The sequence below is a fragment of the Microtus oregoni genome, unplaced genomic scaffold, assembly GCF_018167655.1.
Source record: "Microtus oregoni isolate MIOR12 unplaced genomic scaffold, Mior012 000022F_ref0000154, whole genome shotgun sequence".
NCBI lineage: Eukaryota > Metazoa > Chordata > Mammalia > Rodentia > Cricetidae > Microtus > Microtus oregoni.
Window position 1 is genome coordinate 3,840,547 of NW_024543081.1, and position 23,575 is coordinate 3,864,121.

At 40.4% G+C, this 23,575-nt stretch overlaps 1 protein-coding gene across 1 annotated transcript in view; it reads left to right on the forward strand.

Annotated features, from left to right (window-relative positions):
• The first annotated feature begins 19,360 nt into the window (after positions 1–19,360).
• Positions 19,361–23,575, forward strand: part of Syt10 (synaptotagmin 10) — a 55,286-nt gene continuing 51,071 nt past the window's right edge. Inside the window, exon 1 of the mRNA XM_041672302.1 lies at positions 19,361–19,630. Coding sequence (XP_041528236.1) covers positions 19,480–19,630 — 151 coding nt within the window. The 5' untranslated portion in view covers positions 19,361–19,479. The remainder of the gene's footprint in view (positions 19,631–23,575) is intronic.

Genomic DNA, 23,575 nt, shown 5'->3' on the forward strand with positions numbered 1-23,575 from the left:
TAAAAGCTGTGTTTGATGGACCCATATTAATAAATGTGGCCTAATTTCATTTTGTGTCTTGCAACATCATCCCAAAGTTTTAACATCCATTTCACATAACTCTGTATGTATAAAGTAGAACCATCAGGCAGTTTTGTTTGGGTGTATAGGACACTTCTATCTGGATTGCATTTTGTGCCTTACTCATGAGAATTTAGTGGAAACTGCATCTAATCATGAGTCTAAAAACCCAAGGACTTGATAATGTATTCTCGGGAGCTTGGGGCTTTTTAGAAGACAACTATATCAAAGAAATCTATTCAAGGTTTTGGGTAAAGCAGTCTGAATTGTCTCAGACAGACTGAAAAATCTGTTTCTGCTGTGAAAGAAGATGAGGAGATGAGAATTCAATGTACTGAGTTTTATTGTGGTCTGTTGAATTTTCCAGTCCAATATTCAGAATTCCATTCTTAGCCCATTCTCTTAGCTTTGACATACACTGGTAAGTGGAAGTTTTAATTTAGTCACCTATAAAATGAACCACTGAGTCAATTTTGTTTTAGTTTTAGTTTCTTAGAGAGCTGAGCCCTGCACCTACATGAAGGAAGGGCTTATTTCAGGCAGACATGTAAAAGTTTACATAGTAAGTGGAACACCAATCTGAGATTTGAAACCCACAGCTTTTTCCTTTCTACTTTTCTTGTTGCCACTAGGAATGACCACCTGAGGCTGCTGAGATTCCTCAGAATGGAGAAATGTCAACAGAGGTCCAAAGGAACTACAAATAGATAAGAAGATATATAGGTAAGCAGGCAGGTAAGTAAGTAGAGAAACATGTTTTAAAACAATAGTAATTGGAGTTACACTATAAAGTGATAAGGCTCACCTGGGAAACTATAGATTATCAAACAAAAGCCCAGTGACAGACTAAGAATATTTGCCTTCAATTTGTTGGTCAGAGAGATTCCAGAGACCCCCAAAAACAAAACAGGTTATAGTACTTGTGATAGCTTGGATGTAATTGATCCCCATGAGCTCATATGAGTGAGACTATTAGAAGATGCGACTTTGTTGGAGTAGTTATAGCCTTGTTTGAGGACGTGCACCACTATAGGGGTGGGCATTGAGGTCTCATGTAGGTTCAAGACACAGTGTTTCAGGTCACTTCCTGTTGCCTATGGGATCAAGATAAAGCTCCTTCTCTACTCTCAGCTCCTTCTCCAGCACTATGCCTACATGTCCATGTTCCGATGTTAATAAACTAAACTTCTGAAACTGTAAGCCATCCAATTAATGTTTTCTTTTATAAGAATTGTTACGGTCATGGTGTCTCTTCATAGCAATAGAAACCCTAAGACAGAAGTTGGTACCAGAGACTGGGGTATTACTATGAGACAACAGATTGTATTTTGGTTTGGAGTAATATGGACTTTGGGAGTTTGGGTTAGGAAAGCAAGAGAATGATTTAAGCATTACCTAATGGAATGTTCTGGTAGGAATATGGAAGAGCATAGTTCTAAGAGTTATTTGAACTATGGAGGCCTGACTCAAGAGGTTTCAAAGATGGAGATGATTAATATGTGGCCTAGAAATCATTTTTGTGATACTTTGGTGAAGAATGTAGCTTCTTTTTGCTCTTGTCCAAAGAATCTATCTGAGGCTAAATTAAGAGTCTTGGATTAATTCCATTGGCAAAGGAAATCTCAAAACAGTCTAGTATTGACTCTGTTGTATGGTTATGATTGGTCATTCTTATTAAGATTTATAATAAAAAGAAGCTGACCAAGTAAAAATACCAAATGTACAATTTGAGGAGAAAAGGATCAACAAGAAGTATAATGGAGTTAAATTCTGTAAACAAGGAGATAAACAGATTAAGAAATGAAATAAATGGAGTGGTGACCTCAGGGTAAGATCCTGCCCGGGTAAATTTCCAACTTGTGAAAAGGAATTATAGAAAAGTTTAAAGCAGGGTGTGTTGGTGCACACCTTTAATCCCAACATTCAGAAAGCAGAGGCAGGAGGATATCTGAGTCTGAGGCCAGTCTCGTCTACAGATCCAATTTTAGTACAGCCACGCTTAGGCAGTGAAAGAAACTATCAAAAATAAAAAGTTGGTGAAGATATAAATGAATGAGAGGTCCATGTTCCCACCCCAGTTAACTGCAGAACTTACTAACTTCAGCCACGTGGTTCTGGAGTTAAGGATAGAAGAAATGGGATATGGAGTTTGCTTCTGCAGCTAAGAAAATCTGTTCAAGCTAGGCATGTCTTGGGGTGTTCCTGAATGGAGGCCTAGCGAGGTCATTGTATAAAGCTCTAAAGTTGAAGCCTCAATTGCCTAAGAGACCCCAAGATATTGGAGATACCGGTGCCATGGAATACCTGGTGAGGAGAACTTCTAATAATAAATAGAACCAGTCCAAGAGAAAGAAGTGTTTTTTAGTCAAAAAAGCTAAATATAATTGGAGATTTGAAGAACATTTTGAAATAAGTCATGGAGATGCAGAGTTTGGAGTTTGCCAGATGGTTTTTGGTCTTCTTTGGTCCAGTATTTTCTCACTATGCCTCCTTCCCTACATTTTGGAACACTAATATGTATCCTGTGCCATTATATGTTAAAAGCATGTGATCTTTTTTTTTAATTTTGATTTTAAAAGAAATTACAGTTAAGAGATTATATGAATCTCAGGAAAGACTTTAAACTTTGGGCTTTTAAATATTGTAGAGATTGTTATAGACTATAGAATGTTATAGAGATTGTTATAGACTTCAATATATAAATTTAACTAAATACATCTTGCATTATGATATTACTACAAGCTTATGGGGGCCAGGGAGTGGAATGTGGTAGTTTGAATGTAGTTGGCCCCCATAAACTCATAGAGAGGGACACTTTTAGCAGGTGCTGTTTGTTGGAGTAGGTATTGTCTTGTTGGAGGAAGTGTGTCACTGTGGGGGTGGACTTTCAGGTCTCATACATGCTCAAACCACATCCAGTATATCAGATCACTTTCTCTTGCCTATGGGATCAAGATGTAGCTCCTTCTCCACTCTCAATTCCTTCTCCAGCACCATGTCTGCCTGCATGTTATCATGCCCACCATGATGATAATGAACTAAACTTATGAAACTGTAAACCACCCAATTAAATGTTTCCCTTTATAAAAGTTGTCATGGTCATGGTATCTCTTCACAGCAGTACCCTTCTTGGTTACCTGCTAAAACTAAATGATAAGTCTTTTTGCAAAAGATGCCATAAATTTTGATCACAGGGCATTGAAAGAAATCAACCTGGTATTGATCTGCAAGTTTCTTCACTGCTGGATAGCTTTCAAAGTTTTCAAAAGGTGTTATGCAGACTGTGGAGGAAGAAAAGTCATCAACAGTCTTACCCAGGTGTGAATTTTGTGAGCTATAGTAATGACCAGCCTGGAAATATATGTCCATTGGCACAATAGTGTCAAAAAAATCAACAACTTTCTGATTGAATTTAAGACCCACTCCACAGGAGGGAACTCATGACTAGTACTGTAATTCTGGCCAAGAACTCATGGCTTGGGTTACAGTCACAGAACCTGGTGGTCAAAAATTTGTGGCAGAAGTGGTCATAGGACCTAGGGGCAAAATCTACTATTACTTTGGTAGAAGGACATAGTATCAAACTTATTTCTGAATACATATCTTTGTGTCAATAGATTACAGGAGCATTGACAACTCAAAGATAGTTGCATAACAAAGCACCAATACAGCAGGGGTTACAATCTGCAGCAATGGACCTCTCTTGACAATTTGCAGGCATCTACAGAAGTCATAGAGTTTTCTTTCCACCACAGTCACTACTGCTCATATAACCTCAGTGAGGGGCTTTGTGAAGCACCATGATTTAGATGTTTTGTTTACTTTCAGAGCATTTAGGAGCTCCCCTCCCCCTCTAGGAAGGGGTTAATTCAACTCAGAGGTAGTCCATACACAGCAGAAGGGAAGCACAACAGGGGAAAAAGGAAGTCTTAGGAGGGTTGTGGGGCGGGGGCTAGGGTTTGGGGTAGTATAACTCACTGACCTGAAAGAGCAGAGGTGAGTCAATAGGGTCTGGTACTGAAGAGGCAGGGGGAAACAAACAAAAACAAATTATTATAAAATTTTATAGTAAAACCTATTATTCCATATGCTGGTTTTAAAAAAGAACTAGTGAGAAACTAAGTAAAACAAAAGAAATTGTGTGCATTATAGCTCATATCTGCAAACCCCATACTTAATAGATAGACAGAAGAATTGCAAGCAAGCCTGAGCTACAAAGTAAATCCCTATCACAAGTAAATGATTGAACTTATAAAGTAAGTTGTTTGTTTTTCATATGTTTATATAGTTTTAAAGTATTTTCTTTGCAATACTAGGCATGACTTCTCTCTTGTTGAACCAGTCTGAAGATCTATTAGACAACTGTTGTTTACTACCAAGGTATACACGCCACATCTTCCCCCTCAGGATTTCTGTGCCACGCTGTTCATTGCTGTACTTCATAGGTGTCATAGCTGTGCAGGACTATTGGTTGTTTCCCTCCTTTGAAAGCTCATATGATATCTTCTGTTGCCATGAAAACTAGTTCTCAGGGAGGAGGTTTTCGAGTCATGTCCATCTCAAGTACTCTAGGGCCCTGTGTCTGAAGTGTCTTTAGAAACAGGAACTTACCTTCCACCTCTGGCAGGACACCTAGGGCAATGCCAATAGTCTTTAATGTTTGGGAGTCCTTTGGACAACCCTAACCAACAACTAGATGGATGAGTGTTTCTCTCACTCCACATCCTAACCAGCATGATCTGGCATTTGTTTTATTGATCATGGGCATTCTATTGGGTATAAGGTGAAATCTCAAAGTTGTTTTGATTTGGATTTCCCTGATATTGAACATTTCTTTAAGTGTTTCTGAGCCATTTGAGTCTCCTCTTTTGAGAATTCTATGTTTAGGTCTACACCCTTTTTTCTTTTAAATTGGGTTATTTGTTTACTTGATGTCCAGGTTTTTTAATTCTTTACTTATCTTAGATACTAACCCTCTATCAGATGTGTAATAGGTAGAGATCTTTTTCTGTTCTGTACGCTGCCTTGTCCAAATGATGGTGTCCTTTGCCATACAGAAATATTTTGGTTTCAAAAAGTTCCATTTATTAATTTTTGTTCTTAGTGCCTATGCTATCCATGTTCTAGTCAGAAAGTCATTCTCTGTGTCATTAAGTTCAAAACTTTCTCTTCTACCAGACCCAGCATATCTGGCCTTATATTGAGGTCTGTGATCCATTTGGAGTTGAGGTTTGTGCAAACTGATATGTATGTATTTCCCTTCTTCTATATGCAGCCTTCCAGTTTGACCAGCACCATTTATTTTCTCTCTTTTTTCAAGTGCTAGGATTAAAGCCAGAGAGCCTTTCAATGCTGACCATGCATCTTGCCACTAAACTAGATCCTCAATTCTTGTCTAATGTAATTTTTAAAAGTATCTTCAAGCCCACGTCTTTACTCATGGATCATTTTATGTACCCCAAATAAAAGTTCTCCCTTGAAAATATTAAATTATAAAGGTTCCAATCTCTAAACAATTGGTCCAAGAGAAGGCACAGTGAGACTTCAGAAAGAAACAAACAAACAAAGGAATGTCAAATAAAAAGAAGACTTTATTACTCAAGACCTCTAGTGAGAGATCATTTTAAGGGAATAATAGCATATTTCCAGAAAATAAATATGGATGTCCTCTAGTGAGGGGCACAGGTCAGTTCATTTGCTATATTTTGCTGATGTAACTAGGCTTTAAATATGTATTAAATGGAGAACCAATTGTCTAGACACCCCCTCATAGACCCACTAACATAAAGGATAACAATATAACAACAAAAAACAAAGAGACTTATTTAAAGGAAAAAGGCAAAAGGCTAAAAGATGGTATGGGGAGCTAAAAACGTGTTATTAGAAATCCGGGGGCATAGTTGAGTGTTAAATTGCTTGGTTGACATGTGTGAGATCTTGAGATTGATCTCCAACATGATAGGAGAAGAGGAAACATAATTAACATGTTCTGTCCACGTAGTAAGGGAAGATGTCCATGAAGACAACTGACTGCCGAGGATGGGGTTAAGAGAAAGATTACGACTTAAAATGTCAAAGGCTGAAGCCCTCACTAAGAAGGATGAATGAGAGGACATATAGCTGAGGATGAGATAGTCCAACTAAGCTCAGAAGAAGGACAAGGCTCTGGGCCAGTGATGGCAGGCTCGATGCCCTCGGCCTCCAGAGCCCTTCTGTAAGTCACAATGGTCCGTTCATACTTGTTCTAATGCAACGGGCCAATTTTAAGCAGGTATGGTTCCTAACAAGAAGTCTCCAGCGATTTCAGTAAGTGACTGCAGAGCATCCTGTAGACGAGGAATCCACGAAGAGAAACTGCAGCTGCATCATGATAGCTCTGAGAACAGCAACACAATAGCATGTTAGTGTCCTGGGTGCACTTGAGAAGCTGGGCCAGCAAGCACACTGAGCAAGAAATTCAACAGGATTTTATTATAACACAGGAGTACTGTATCTTTTTCCCCATTGGTTGGGCTCTAACCTCACAGTCTCTGGTGGCTGGATCCCTTTAAAAGCATAAACACAACGAAAATGATGAAAAGGGGGAAGGAGTGGGGAGCTCTGGGCCCTAAAATTCCAGTAATGAGTACAGCAGGGCCTTTGAGTAAACAAATGTTTTACCCCTTTGGGGAAGATTAAAATATTTGCATGAAGGTTTTTCAAGGTTGGGAGATTAAAGGATTTTAAAGTTCCAAAATGTGGAGGAGGCTGATGGAATATTGGCCATTGGTGGTCTAGCTGAGTCTAATAGAATGAGAAAACAATGTTTCTCAGATACCTAAGACAAGTAGTTCTCAACATGGTTTGGGGCACAAACAGCCACCAGTCACTCCCCACCCTGTCTAACACTACCACTGCTACTAAGGAGAGTTTGCCTTGAATAGTCACAGCATGAGGAACACAGTCAAGAAAACTCCACACGAGGCACAAAGGGTGAGCACAAGAGCTAGCCAGTGAAAGACAACAGGGAGTACAGACGAAACAAAGGGTCAGACAAGGAGGCTCAGCATCCAGGCCAGTGACTTCACTCACTGTTTCCAGCCAACTCTCCTCCCTTCCCTTTAGCTGTGCCTTATCTATATACCATTGTAGGACATTGTGGTAAGCCAACACTGTCCCTTACTCTTCACAGACACCCCCCTCGTCCCTTTCTCTCAATCCTCCTTTCATTCTTTCCTTCTTTTTTTTTGTTTTGTTTGTTTCCAGTATCCATTCTTCTTATTACATTTCCCAAAACCCAGTGCCTGACTAATAATATCATCGGTATCTGGATACCGATATTTATGTCCCTTTTTTAGTCTATTGTTAAGCCAACCTCCCACATATTCATCCCATTTTTCCCATTTGCCTGAGTTATTCTCATTTCTCTTTATGTGCCTCTCCCTACTTTTTCTAACTATTGAATACTAAACACTAGTATCACCATGTGCTTACATCTTCTCTTTTGCTTTTTTCCCACTCAGACTAACATATTGCTACACACAGTATCATTGGGGTCACTTACTCTATAACTAACTGGTCTAAGAAAGTGTCTGTTTTGTATTCACCTGCTACGCTAGGGTAAGAATAGGTAACTACTCTATAGTGACTGTTGCTGCAGACAATACTCAGTCCACAGAGGCAGAACTAGAGATGGAGCCCTGTATCTGGAACATGAGTCTAGCTGGTGAAAATGTTGTCCCCACTGTGCTGCAACAAGTCTCTCTTGAGCACTGGAAACCCAACCACTGAAAGAAGGGAAGCAATAAATTAAAATAGCAAAACAACAACAAATCTTAACTAACAATCTGATCCCAGATGGGCAGATTCCAGGGCAAAAATACATGGAACATAAAAACCAAGATACTGTCTCTTCCAAAAGTTAAAATCCCTATTAATGACCCAGAAGAGAATGACTTAGATGAAATTTCAGATGAAAAATTCAAAAAAATGATTATAAATATGGTAAACCAACTCAAAAAGATCTCAAGTATTTTCAAAAAGGACATAAATAGACACCAGAATGAAATAAGGATGTAAATCAATGATATGAAAATAGAATTTAGCCAGGTGGTGGTGATAAAAGCCTTTAATCCCGGGACTCAGAGGCAGAGGCAGGTATACAAAGTGAATTTTAGAATATCCAGAGCTGCATACAGAACCCTGTCTCCAAAAAAAACGGAAGGAAGATAAGGAGGAAAGAAAATAGAATTTAATAAGGGATAGGAATACTATAGAAAACACAAACCAAAATGATAATGAAAAATCATTAAAATAAAAAACACAGTAGGACAATTAAAAAGTTCAGTGAAAAGCCTGAATCATATGAAAGATAGAATATCAAAGATTTGAAGATTTGTAACACGAGGGACTGGCCAGGACCCTCCATGTTACAAAGATGATGAAAATGGAGAGAAATAGAAACATTTGTTAAGGTTGTCGATAATTTTTTAATATAGAAACTGAATATGTAAAAATTGCTGGGACCCATGGGAAAAAATCTATATATTAAAGGCATATAGAAAGGAGAAGAATTTTATGTAAAAGGTACAAAAGTATTTTTAATTACATTACAGAAGAAAATTTCCCAAATCTAGGGAAAGAAAAAATAATCAGGATGCAAGAGAAACACAGAACACCAAACACAACAGCAATAGAAATTGAACTTTATTTATCATATTATAGTTAAAACATTAAACATATAGAACAAAGAAAAAGACACTGAAAGATACAAAAGAGAAGCGTGAACTCACATACAAAAAAGGCCCATAAAAATAATTGCTTATATTTCAGCCCAAACCATGAAAGCAAGATGTACTTGATCTGCTGACTTTCAAATTCCCAAAGATCACAATCGCCAACCCTGTCTAACATATCCAGCATAATTTTCTGTAGTAATTGATGGTTGTGGTGGCGTGAATGAGAATGGGCCCCACTGACTTTATCTGAATGCTTGGCTCCTGGTTAGTAGAACCAGGAAGTAGTTTGGGAAAGATTAGTAAGTGTGGCCTTGCGGCCTTGTCAGAATAGATGTGGCCTTGTGTTTCTTAGAAAAACAAAACCCTTCTTTCTGATGCCTCCAAGAAACACATCTTACTGCCAAAGATAAACACTATCTTAGGGTGAAATGACAGAAAAATATTCCAAGCAAATAAACTAGGAAACAAGTAGGTGTTATTATTTTAATACCTGACAAAATAGACTTCAAAACTTTTTCTCCAATAGAGATAAATTGAGTTACTTAGTGTTGATCAAGAGGTCAAGAGATCAAGAGAAAATTACAATTCTAAATATATGTGTACTGAATATAGATAGGCTCATCCAAATTTATAAAGCAATTATTACTGTATTTAAAGTCACAGATTAATACCAACACAATAAAGTCAGGAAGTTCATTACCCCACTCTCACCATTAGACAAAATAACTGTTAAAAATGAATAATGAAACACTGGAGTTTATAACATCATAAATCAAATTTACTTAACAGAAATCTACAGAACATTCTATCTAAATACCAAAGAATACACATTCTCTTCAGCATCATATAGACCTTTCTCTAAAGTATATTAAATATCAGCACACAAATAAAGTCTATAACAAATATTGGAAAATTAGAACATCTTATGATGTATCTTAAAACAGTGAGATAAAACTATAAATCAATAGCAGAAGAAATTACTAATGGAGATAAAATAACATACTACTGAGTGATGACTGGGGTCAATGAAGTGTAGGCAGAATTTTCCTGTAGTGCAGTAGGTCTTAAGTAAACACACTGAGGTTTATATTAATTACAAATGTTTAGCCAATAGCTAGGCGTATTGCTAATTAGCTCTTACATTTTAAGTTAACACATATTCCTTATTTACGCTCTGCCACATGGCAGAACCTTTCTTTATAAACATGGTACATTCATTTCCTGCTTCCTCTGCGTCTGGCTAGCAATTCTAGATTCCTCTCTTCTTCCTCCCCGCACTCTCCTAGTCTGCTCTCCTGCCTAAGCTTCTTCTGTTCAGCTATTGGACAGTCAGCTTCTTTATTAAACCAACCACAGTAACATATAGTCATACAATATAAATTAATATTTCACAGCATTGCAGAAATCAATAAATTTTTAAAATTATAAAATTAAGTGAAAAAAGGACATCCAAATCTGCAGGATACAGTGAAGACATACCTAAAAGAGAAGCTTGGAATTTTAAGTGTTTATATTTTTAAAAATCAAGGAGATAGAAAAAAATGTAAAAGGACAACAAAATATGATGATGCACCTAATGGCATTGGTAAAACCAAAACAAACCAATCCCAAAAGTGGTAGATGGAGAGAAACAATGAAGAAAATAAGAGCAGAAATTAGTGATAGGGAAAGGAAAAAAATAGGATTAATGAAACAGAATTGTTTCTTTGAAAAGTTAAAACTGACAAGTCCTTAGCCAAATTAACCAGAAGAAAAAAAAGAGGGAAAAGACCCAAGTTAATACAACTAGAAAGGGAACAGCAGATGTTACAACAGATACTAGGGAAATTTAGAGAATCACAAAAATAATCACTAACATAGGGTCAAGGGCACCAGAAGAAAACCCACAGAACCAAGATAACCCAGGCTCATGGAGACTGAACTGACAATTAGGAGCCTATGTGGGACTGACCTGGGCCCTCTTCACATATGTTAGGGATGTGTAGCTTGATCTTGTAGGACTCCTGACAGTGCCTATCTCTGGCTCTATTGTGTGCTTTTGGGATTCTTTACTTCTGCCAGATTGCCTTGAGCAGTCTTAATAGAAGAGGAGGTGCCTGGTCTTATGGTTGGTCTTACTGCAATTTGATATACAGTGGTTGGCTGGTATCCATGGGAGGCCTGCCCTTTTCACATTATTCATTATTGCTTGCTGGTGTTAATTAATTAAATGTTTAAACCATCCTTTATATCCCTCTATGGAAAAACAAGTTTAGGCCATGGACAGTCACTCGTCCTTGTGATTGTACTCATGAGAAGTTGGCTCATGTAATTCTTCTTAACCCTCAGAGTATAAATTGTCTGATGCTCTCAGTAAAGCTGCCTATTGCTTGACACTTTAGTTTGCCTCACTTATTGGCTTTATACCTCGAGGTCACATCACCCCTAGAGCAGTGACATAACCCTATTTACAGATATCAAGATTCTATACACAAGAGACGCCAAAGACTCCACCAGGAACCTCCTAAAGCTGACAAACACGTTCAGCAAAGTAACAGATTGCAGAACTAAAATAAACAAATTGGAAATCTTCCTATATAGCAAATATAATAAAAACCCAGAGACAGATATTGGGGTTCAAGTTGAAGATCAGAAATGCAAAGCAGCCAAGCCACTAGAGAGACCTTACCTCTACCAAGGCTCAGACAAACAAAAGGATGATCCTGCCTCTACGAATCCTCAGATTAAAACTGAGTTTGATTCCTGTCTCCTCCCATAGTCCTCTCTAGTGCTGGGATTAAAGGCATGCAACACCACTGCCCAGCCTCTATGGCTATCTAGTGTGGCTGCTGGAATTAAAGGTGTGGGCAACCACTGCCTGGGTTGTGTGGCTGACTAGTGTGGCTGCTTTGCAAAGATCTTCAGGCAAACCTTATATATTTAAACACAAATAATATACCATCATATTCCTATATATCAAATGCAAACAGACTGAGAAAGAAATCAGGGAAACAATATCACAATAGCCTCAAGGAAAATGAAAATATGTGGAATAAACCTAACAAAGGCCATGAAAGACCTGTACAATGCTCCCTTTCAAGAACTGAAGAAAGCAAGGACGCAAGAAAGCATTCTTTCAATTACATGGATTTTATTACTAATACTGTGAGAATTACTGTTCTACCAAAAGTGATCTATAAAGTCAATGTAATCGCCATCAAGATTCCCGGATTCCCAGAACTTAAAAAAAAAAAATTCATATGGAAGCACAGAAGATCCTGGGTAGCCAAAACAACCCTGAATAATCAAAGCACTGCTACAGATATCATCATTCCTAATCTCAAGCTACACTACACAATCAGAGTAGTAAAAACCAGTATGGTACTGGCATTAAAAGAGATATATTAATGAATGGAATAGAATCAAGGACCCAATATAGGTTCATATACTGACAGCTGCAGGGGGCTAATGAAATCCTGGTGCTTGATAAGTATGCAGCCATGTCAAGGACCCCAAAACCTTAGACCTGACCTAGGCTCAAGAAAAGGCAATGCCTTCTCCTGGTCCATGTGTTGGTGTTGATAGTGTGTGCAGAAAATGTCCACCGCAGCATTCTTCCCATGGATATTTACAGCCTGAAAACAGCTTCTATCTATATTAGCTAAACCTGATTCTTTGTTCAGTTGTATGCAATAACTGACTCTTTGTTCAGTTGTATATAAAAACCCTGCCTACTTGTTTATATGAATACAGTAATTCTTTCTCTGTGTTCAACTGTATTAAATAAACATGGTTATTTTGGGGGGGTACTGTTGCTTCTTCACCAGAGAGCCTAGAACTACCAATACCAATTTTTCTGTCCGTGTGTCCATGAGTCTGTCCTTTCCTTGTTCCCTTATAATTAGAGTTCTAGAATCCAGCCATGAAAAGATACAGCAGATAGCCACATGTTTTTAAACATTTTTGTCAAAATACATATTTTTTAAAAAAAACAGCATCTTTAGCAAATGGTGTTAGGAAAACTTGAAATCAACATGTAGAAGAATGAAACTTGATCTTTCTCTTACCCCGCACACAAATCAATCCAAATGGATAAATCTTCTAGAAGAATGATTAAAGAGTACAGGATATAGTCTCAGCTAAGAACTTTCTTGAAGCATGATTAATAAAAACTCAGAGACAGATATTGGAGTTCGACCTGAAGAACCAAAAAGCAAAACAGCTAGCCATTTTTTTCTTACAACGACCTTAGTCTGAAATGGTGATCCTGCCTCCAGGAATCTCAGAATGAGACTGTGCGTGAGAACTGTCTCCTCCTATTTTATAATCCTCTCTAGGGCTGGGATTAAAGGTGTGCACCACTGGGATTAAAGGCATGCACCACCTGGTTTCTATGGCAAACTAATGTGGCTACTGGGATTAAAGGTGTGTGTCATCACAGCCTGGTCTGTAAGACTGACCAATTTATTATTAAAATACAAGTGAAACGCCACTACACTTTCTGACTAGTATTCCAGTTGTTTAGGAAATAAAACCAGCAACTCAACCAATAAAGTCTACAACTGGGACTTCATGAAATTAAAGTTTCTATACATCAAAGAAAATTGTCAATCTACTGAAGAGGCAGCCTATATAGAATGGGAAACAATTTTTGCTAGTTACACATGAAACAGGAGATTAGTGTCTAGAATAAATAAAGAACTCAAAAAAACTGAACACCAAGAAAACAAAAGAAATCCAACTTTAAAAAAGGGTTCTCAGAAGAAGCACAAATAGCTAAAAAATATTTACCATCCGTGACCATCAGGAAAATTAACAACTACTTTGAGATTTATCTTATCTCAGTCAGAATAATATCAAACTGCCCTCTAAATTTACATCTCTGTACCCATAGATTAGTACATCTCTCAGACCTCATCAGAGATGTGGTCTGTGCAGTGGGAGATGCTTGTTCAGAAACTCACAACTGCTAAGAAGTGCAAAGTGTGAGTGTCAGAAGAGTGCTGGGCATAAAGGAGACATCTACTACTCCACACACACCACATACACACACCAAAAAAAAAAAAAAAAGGTAAGCGCTAGAGGCAAGAGACAACTGATCAAAACAATGTCTTCTAGCTATGACTAGACTGATGTACTCAGGAACTCATACCAGTTGTGGTTGCCTGAACAAGACCTCCACAAGATCCAGTTAGTCAACATTCTAACACAAGGGAGGAAGGGTTTGTGATCCCTTCCATTCAGTTGAGAAACTGGTGACATTTGATGGCTTCTGGGGGTGAAAGAGACATTTTAAGGGCAGAGCCCTTGGTAGAGCAACCATGCTCTAGAGGGTGGTTTTTATCGCCAGGAGTATATGGTCAACACAATCTGGACTTTGTGGGGTATTTTCTTAAAAAGTATAAAAAGAGGACATGAGATTGAGAGTGGGTAGTGGGGGAGGGACATATCTGAGAGGAGCTACAGGGAGGAGTAGGGTGTGAATATGGTCAGAATACACTGTATGAGATTCTCAAAGAGTGAAAGGGTCCTCTAAACAAAAGAGCAAGACTGTTATGATTCTGAGTTGTGTGTAGAACACAGAAACGGAGAACATTAGGACAAAATTAAACGCTTGACTATGATCTTCATTCAAGCTGAGATTTCTTCTAATCGTTCTTCTTAGTTCCTTTATTGGGGATGGGATCAAGTAATAGCTGAAGTCTAATCTTGGGAAAGATTCCCATGTATCTCTTGTGATTCTCCTTCTTTGAGGACTGGAAAAGGGTTTGAAAACGGGAAAAGAAGGAAATGGAAGAGACTTGAGTAAATGGGGCGGGGGGGGGGGGGCACAGAATCACAGTATTGAGTGCTCAACATTACCTCTAGGCATTTCTCTTAGAACCGTCATCTCCAAGCCAGTTTCTCTTACACATCATACAGAAGCCACGGGAAAGCAGGCAGTGACAGGAGTCATTGAAAGGGATGATGGCTTTGTATTGGTGTTGCTGCTGCTGTTGTTATTTGACAGGATTTCACTATGTAATCCTGTCTGGCTTGGGATTCACAGGTATGAATGCCACCATGTTAGGCATGGTTTAAACTAAGGTACAGTTGAATAATGTACTTGTAACAATCAGTGCTCAATGGCTGTCACTCTAAACAGTACACTGCAGCAGGATTCTCCTTCTCTGTGTGTGGATCAGGACATGAAGGCATGTCTGGACTGAAGGCATTTACTTTTTAAGCTGAAGTAACTGGCAAGAAGTAAGAATAATAAGGACTACATATTTAAATTCTTGTCATCTTGGCTTTCAACACCAGGGCAGGGTGCGACTTTGAATGTAGTGCTTTCTCCCAACTCCTACTGAGGTATTAACAAATGGAAGGTAGCAATGTTTTATGAATGATTTGTGGAAAGGAGCCAACAACAGAGAGAAGAGATAGGCCATAAGGGCATTCATTGAGAAGAAAGAAGAGCTTCCAGTGAAGGATCACCTGAGGCAGCGATTCTCTGTCTGTGGTTCCAGACCTCCCAAGGGTGGAGTGACCCCTGTGAAGGGGTCACTTAAGACCATCAGAAAACACTGATATTTACATTAGGATTCATGATAGTAGCAAAATTACAGTTATGAAGTACCAACAGAATGAATTGATGGTTGGGAGCAGCATTAGGAAGGCTGAGACTCACCAAGAAGTCTATGCAGGTTACAGAAACACAAATGAGAGTAGCCGTGGGGCCAGGACACTGTAAACAAACCCCTTCAGAATGCGTTTACTTAACGCTAAAGCAGAAATTAAACGTAAGAGGGTTGTTAGAGGGCTCTGCATCTCTCTGCCTCCGCGGCTGTCACTTTCCTTAAGCAAGTGGACTCTGGAAGCGGTATAAAAGACAAATTACTCATCTGTCCCTCCACAGGGAGTTTTGCTCAGCCAGTGCCTTCAGAAGCACACAGTGCACTGCACACTGTTCTGCCCAGACTGCAGAGAAGTGGAGGGCAAGGACGATTGGAAAATGCTCTACTAAAATGTGTTGCTTAACTTCTAGCGTACCGTAGATAGCCAATGTTTTTAAACTAGCAGTTTAATATTTTTTATTTCTATCTAGAAACCACCACTCGTGATGAAATAAGGAAAAATATCAAATAAAACCTGCAGATTTGAGTGTCTCTTAATCCATGGTAAAAATAGTCTCAGACCACCCAGTTTCCTATGAATCAGGTAAAAATGATTCAACTAATGAGTACTTACTCACAGCACTGCAGTGCCTCCTTCTTACTGTGAGCTTTACCATATCGTCCACCCGACAAACACGAACCACGGATTGACTAGTAGCTTAAAATAAAACTATACATTTTCCCAGAATGGGCAAGCAAACACGTTCAGGATGTTCCTTCTCAGAAATTATGTCTCCCTTGCCTAATAATAGATAATCAAATCCTCGGGTTACAATATGGGAACAAACCACAGGAAAATGTGAGGGTTTTTTTTCCTCTATTTTCCTTTTATTGAAACGGATTTCTTATTAGCACGAGATTATTCTGATTTTACCTTCCCCCAACTCCTCCCAGATTCTCCCTGACCACACCTCCCATACAAGTCCACACCCTTTCTCTCTCTTGTCAGAAAACAGGCATCTAAAAACTAATAGTAAAATAGAAAAGATAAAACGTGGATTATGACAAAACAGAAGAGTTAATGGAGAACACATAGAGATGCAGGGACGCAGACATAAATCCCATAAAACACAAAACCATGAGCCATAATATATACACAAAGGAATTGTAAGGTTAAAACAAAAAACCCTGAGGCAAAGGACCTATAAAAAAATGTCAATGAGTTAGTTTAGTGTTGACCATCTACTGCTGGGCATGTGGCCTGGCCTTAAGTGTGGTTTGTATCCCCAGTGAGACTCTGTTGGAGAAAACTAACTTTAATTTGCAAGCAGTTACCAATTGGAGATAGTGTCTGGGTAATGGGTGGGGGTTTGTATCTACTTCTTCTCTCAGCACTAGGACCCCGAATGTGGCCCAGACCTGTGCAGGCTCTGTGAGTTTATAAGTGTGCTGCTGCTGTTGTGTTTGGAGGGCCTTGTTTCTTTGGTGTCCTCCCATCCACTCTGGCTCTTACAATCTTTTTGCTTCCTCACCTGAAGGGTTCCCTAAGCCCTGAAAGGAGGGATTTGGTGGCAACATCCCATAAAGGATTGACTATTCTAGAGTCTCTCTTTCTATGCACATTGTCTAGCTATGGATCTTGTATTTATTCCTGTCTACTGTAGAAGGAAGCTTCTCTGATAATGGCTGAGCAAAGAGGCACTGATCTATGATCTATAGCAGAATGCCATTAGTAGCTCCTATGTAGTCTAACTAGTCCGAGGTTCTTGGGCACCCAAGCACCATTGTGTATGAGTTCTATCTCCTGGAGTAGGATGTGCGTGCAATCAGATATTAGTTGGTTATTCCCACAACTTCTGTACCAATACTACCCCAGTATATCTTGCAGGCAGGTCACAATTGTAGATGGAAGGGTTTATAGCTGGGTTGGTGTTTACCTTTCTCCTTTGGAAGCCTGCAGAGTACCTGCCAATACCATGAACACTAGTTCATAGGGGTGCAGGCTCTAGAAAGGTGATAGATTCACTTCTCCATGTTCAGAGAGTTGTGTAGATGGTGTCTGTATCAATAGGGTTTACTGTCAGCAATAGCTTGGGTTGTTTGGGAATTTCCATAGGGCCGCTTTAAACAACAACTCTAGTAGATTTAACTTATTCCTGGAACTGGAGGCTCTTTTGGTGCTGAGAGATGTCCAGGTGGGGCTCTGTTTCCTCTATCATTTGGCAATGTCAGTTTGATCACTTTCATATATGTATAAATTTTAGAGGCTTCTACCGTATTAAGTTTCTATATGAACCCCCAAGTGGCTGTCCCTCGCCTATTCCCTCTCTCGCCTCTGGCTTCCCTCCTTCTCCCTCTTTGATAGTCTAGCCCAATACCCCTCCCTTGTGGTGGTTTGAACGAGAATGGCCCCCACAGGCTCATGGATTTGAATACTTAATCACCTGGAAGTGGTACTATTTGAACAGATCGGGAGGTGAGAGCCTGTCAGGTGTGGCCACTGGGGTTCCTGGGTTCAAAAGTCTTTCTGGATACTGGGAGTTGACCCAAAAAAGAGGGACAGGCTAGAAGGAGTAGTGGGGCTGAGGGGGTTCCTGAGGTGGAGGGAGGAAAGCAGGGTGAGCAGCAGGATCTAAATAGTCCTCTGGAGATAAGGATCTGAGAGGAAGGTGAGGCCCAGCAGGTGGCCTGCTTCAGGTCCTGCGGGGGGGGGGGGGGGGGGGGCTAGGAAATTAGATTTGGAGGACGGGAAGAAAGTGAAGATTGCCTCCCTGATTCCCAGGCTAGTATAGCCCGAAGGTTTCCAGGGAAAACCTCCGGAGTTTGAAGGCTGAACCAAAGGGGTCCGGTGAGGGTCTAAGACTGTGGTAACGCTCTGCTTTATCCCTGGAAACCCTGGGAACGTGGCCAAGAGGGAGGCGGGGCGACAGCAGCTGGCCTGCTCCACAGCTGGGGATAAGACTGGGGGAACTGGAATTGGCGGACCTAGGGAAGGTGAAGATCAATCGTCCACCTTGACTGGCTGGCGTGAAAGTGGTTTTTAAAACTAAGTAGTTGCATTTATCAAAGCCTGTGGCAACTGTTTTCTAATTTTATTTTGTATATTCAGCTTCATTGGTGGTTTTCACCCATTTGAATTAGAGAAATTCAGACAGGGGGAGTCATGATGCCCCAATTAATGCCTTTTATTCTAGACAGGCTGAGAAAAAAGACTTCAAAACAATGTCTTTACAAATAAGCCTGTGCCGGTAGCAGACTGCACTTACCCTGATCCCCCACACTCCTCCTTTTGTCACGGAAATCTTGTCTTTGCACTGTTTTAGTCGCTAAGAAAAGAGGAAGGGGGATCAAGTCGCGCATCTCCGTCACCAGTTAAGATTTTAATAAATAAAACTCTGACGGGTGACATGTTTCGTTCTATTATCTACCTGAGAGGGCTGAATGCAATGAATTAAAGATGCCATGTTCTCAGCACCAGGTAAACCAGCTTCGGAGGAACCAAACTGCTGTTGATTAGATGTTCTCACCTAGAATGCTCCCAATCCCTTAATCATCATTGTCCCAAGTCGTTTGAAAACAAATTTTAAACAGATGTCCCTCCGCTTTCCATGGACCTGTCCTCTGGTTACTCTTGCATTTTTTAAATATATATATATATATATATATATATATATATATATATATATATATATATATATATATATATATTTCATCAGTTCTGGAATGGGGAATGACTTTTTTTTTTTAAGAGATGCAGACTCTGGGAGAGACCAGGGAAAGTTGGATCGCAAGGAGAAGATGAGAAGAGGGTAACGGGGCTTCAGGTGGGTGTGGGGGAACCGCGGGAGGGTCGGGTCACCGCTGCTCCCGCTGCCCGCGCGAGCCTGCGATTGGCCGCGCCGCCTAGCACCCGGGGAGGCGCCGCTCCGCGCGCCACCGCCCCTCGCTCCCCACCGGCTGGGCTCCGCGCGCCTCCGAGCGCTCCGAGGAGAAGCGCAGACCTGGCAACAGCGTCCATCTGTGCGCACCGCCCTCCTGCGCCCGAGCCCGCCATGGGGCCAACTTGCAACTCCTAGGGCTCAGCCTAGGGCCAAGAGAAATCCGAGAAGCAACAAGCAGAAGCCAAGATGAGTTTCCGCAAGGAGGATGGCGTGAGCAGCCTGTGCCAGAAGGCACTGCACATCATCACCGAGCTGTGCTTCGCGGGCCAGGTGGAGTGGGACAAGTGCTCGGGCATCTTTCCCGCCGATAGGGCCAGCCAGGGAGGAGGTGGCACAGGTAAGGGGATCGACCTGAGCTGTCCCGGACAAGAGGTATCTTTGGGGCAAGCTTCCTGGCTGGCGCCTGTCTCGCCCGGCCAGGGCGACTTGCTCGCTTAGTTTGTCGCCAGCACCTGCTGGTCTCTGCTCCTAGGCGGATCTCACGCTCTCCCACCTGCTGCTCTGGCGCCCCAGGGACTCGATGCCCTGGCTCGTCCTGCCGGTCGCAAATGGGACCACCAGGCCTGGCGGGAGAATCTGCACTTGGCCTCAAGGAACCTGCTCATAGGACTGAGTCTGCCCTAAAATGCAGAAAGGGTCCCTCAGCTGTAACTTTCGGATGCAACCTGTCGAGCTCTCTAAAGCTTCCAAGGCCTTTCATAACGCACATGTAATTTTCTAGTACTTCTTGGCAGCGATGGCTAAAGGGTAGGGATTATTGATACCTGCCGCTCAGGTCACTTGTCAAGGAAAAAAGATTCTAAAATCCTTTCCACACTACTTACAGGTCTCCAGAGCCACGGAAGCAAATGATGGGGGGCGGGGGGAGGCAAGGGGGATGGGGGAGAGAGGAGGAGTTGTGATCAAATGACCCCAGGGTCACTTAATCGCTTTCGGAGATGCACTGTTTCCTTATCTAGAGTCCTTGTGGCATTCGCTTTGTTTTCTCCGGTCCTTTTGGTCCCTGGGCAAGGGTTTCTGGCTTGAGAAGGGAGAATAGCTAGGGCAACAGGTAAACGCAACCCCAAAGTCAGGCTCAGGAGAGAGGAGAACACAGTTACTGCTCCACCATCCACGCTGGGCACTAGACAAAGGAAGGGAGAAGTGGTGGGGTGGGAATGGGTTTGATTTAGCTGGGACTTAGGGCTGTTTACATGGACTGTCTCTAAGGTTTTCAAATGCTCTGCCGATGGCAACAGAAGCAGAGAGGGGGGTTGTCTGAGCCTGTCAGAGCCAGGGATTCATGAAGCAGAATGAAACATTATTGCTGCTGTCAGTGTGATAGGGTCAGGCAGTTTTTGAATGTATGAACACAACCCAACGTCATTTCTGTTGTTTAGTGGGTGTTAGTGTCTTGAGAGTAAATGCAACTGAACAGTGGAAGGGGCCATTTAAACAGTGTGTGTGTGTGTGTGTGTGTGTGTGTGTGTGTGTGTGTGTTATGCCTGATGTGCTAGGGTGTGATAAATACTGACGTGCCGGGACTGTAGAGATCTCTAGAAAGATCTCTAGAGCTCTTCTGAAATGTCTTTAAGCGACCATTACGCCAAGGCTGAGAGCTCAGGAAGCGAGAACACTTCATTCTAAGGACGTGCGTCTTTGTCACTTACATTTGTTGCTGAGGCTACAGCTCTTAATTCTTATTCTTTCTTGACCCTTGTGACCACAAACCAAGAAGTGGGTTCCTGGCGCTCATTGGCAGCAATGTGGAAATTGCTTGACGATTGGAAACTAGAACAGGACTGGGTTCTAAACTGTCCAAAATGTGTGATTGTGTAAATTCAGGGTAAAACATGTTATATAAACTGGAGAAAGAGTTCTGAGGTTATCCTAATCACTATAGGGCTTCACTCTAGCCCTAATTCCATAAGACATTCTCTTGGGAACGAAGATGAAGTAAAACAACTCTTAGCAATGGTGTGACTATATTTCTCTCTTTAAGGAAAACACATACTATAAAAGTAGAATGCTATGTCTAATATGTGAACATACAGAATAGCTCTCACTAGACAGGAGTAGTCCATAAACTGCATATGACATATGAAGATAGACAAGATTCCTCTCCTTTTTCCATTTGTAAATTGCAAAACAGTTAAAAACAAACTGCTCTGATTTTAAAGTAGCATCCCAATATTAATGGATCATTGAAGCAGATTCAATGATTATTTGCTAAAGGTTTGATCCCATCAGCTAGGCACTCGGATGCATGTTGTTCTGTAGATTGTCTTACAGTGAGTTCCCTTTATTATGGCTCCTACATAAAAGCACTTCCAATAGTTGATGCCGACTGCATTGTAGACAGAACACCAGTGACAGCTATTGGAACAGCTAATGGCTCACTTTTAAAGGAACCATTACATGGTATTAGACTTACATTACAGTAACCATCTCAAAATTTGAAATTGCATCACTGTTCATTCCTTCATATAGTGATAGCAAGAGAAAGGGTCACGTGATCCCAGATAACGTCATCACCACAGTAAGGGAGCTAGATTTCGAGTTTATCACTAAGACAGAGATGCAATCCCTGAGGGTCCACAGTCCAGCCAACCAAGCCCAGATATAGATAAAATGTTTAAGATTTAGATTGTTGCGGCTAATGTTAATTAAACTGCCCATTTAAAATGCCTTATAAAAGTCACTCTATGAATCAACATAGTACTATGAAGTCCATCATGTGTAAGTTTTAGAAAATTAGATGTGGGAGAAGTTTAAAAACAACAACAAAGAAAACCACTGATTGATTGGTGTCTTCTTCCCCAAAACAGATATGTCACCCTACAAATTCACTTAGTGCACAAGATATAATTGAGAAAGTTTATGGAAAATGCAAAAATATTAGCTTTGTCTTGGGTATTATTTCTAAAATATACCATAATAGTATGCAGAATCATGTTAAAGTGGTTTTAGGCTCATTTCTGGATAGTCTTTGATTGCTGCTGAGACATTTATTGAGTTTAAGAAGCTTGAACTGCCTGAGAGTCAGAGCTGCTAATCCACAAGCTAATCAAGGTCATTGAAGTTTAATGTCACAACCACACTCACACCATAGCTGTGGATAGCTAGCCTTAATATAAATATTTTAATGAGCATTTAATCCATCAGTGTTCAGATTTTTTGTGTGCAATTTCAATATGTGAATACAATTCTTTAAAAAAAGGATACATTATTCCAAGTTTTTTTTCTATTCTTTAGAAGCACATTAATGAGGAGATATTTAACCAAAAAAAAAATTCTTTCTAGTCGACATTGATACAGTTAATGTGCACATTAAGCCCATAAATATATGCCTAGATAAATCTGAGTGCATTCTAAGGACTCAATAAATATTTGTGTACAGTAAAATTCTAGCAAAGTAGGAAGTCTATATAAAAAACAAATACCCTTTGAGTTATAATGAGGAGGTGTCCCAGTTAGAAGCTGATAAAAAAAAAAATCTGAAATGCACTTAATAAACCCAGTCTACTGAGCTGGAAGTGCAAACACTTTACCTTAACCTGTACTAGATAAACTCAAATCACTACTTCAGCCTACAGCCAAGCATCACAAAAAGATTATACCAATATTGCTAACCGAAGGCCAGCATTCCAAATTCAAAATATGATCTCTGCCTTATCTCTTGTACCATTATAAATAAAAAATCGTGGATCAGAGCCACTCGGTGGCAATTGTCTGCATTTTGAGAGTGTAAGAAGACTCTCTAGATTCACGTTGATAGGATTAATGTGCACTTTAAATCACTAGGATCCAATGTCTTCGAAGACAGAGCTTTGTTTCCTGTAATATCCCCCATACTGGAAAGATCCGGGGCACAGACTAGAGACTGGATAATTTGTTGAATGAATAAAATGGTTTCCGTAATGACCCCAGGAGCGAAGGAGCATGTGGCTTAAGGAGCAAGGACTTGATGCAATAAAAACCCACCACTAAAACTTTTGCTAGTTATTCAAGCTTAACCAGGAATCATTATTTTGTAGATATGAAAACAGAAGCAAAAAAAACAGTTTACACTTTAATTAAAAATCACAACCAGTTACTGATGAATATATTTAAGAACCTAGACCTGCCGGGCCGGGGTGCACACACCTTTAATCTCAGTACTCGGGAGGCAGAGGCAGGCAGATCTCTGTGAGTTTGAGGCCAGTCTGGTCTACAAGAGCTAGTTCCAGGACAGACTCCAAAGCTACAGAGAAACCCTGTCTTCAAAAACAAAAAAGAACCTTCTTAAATCCTAGCTGTTATA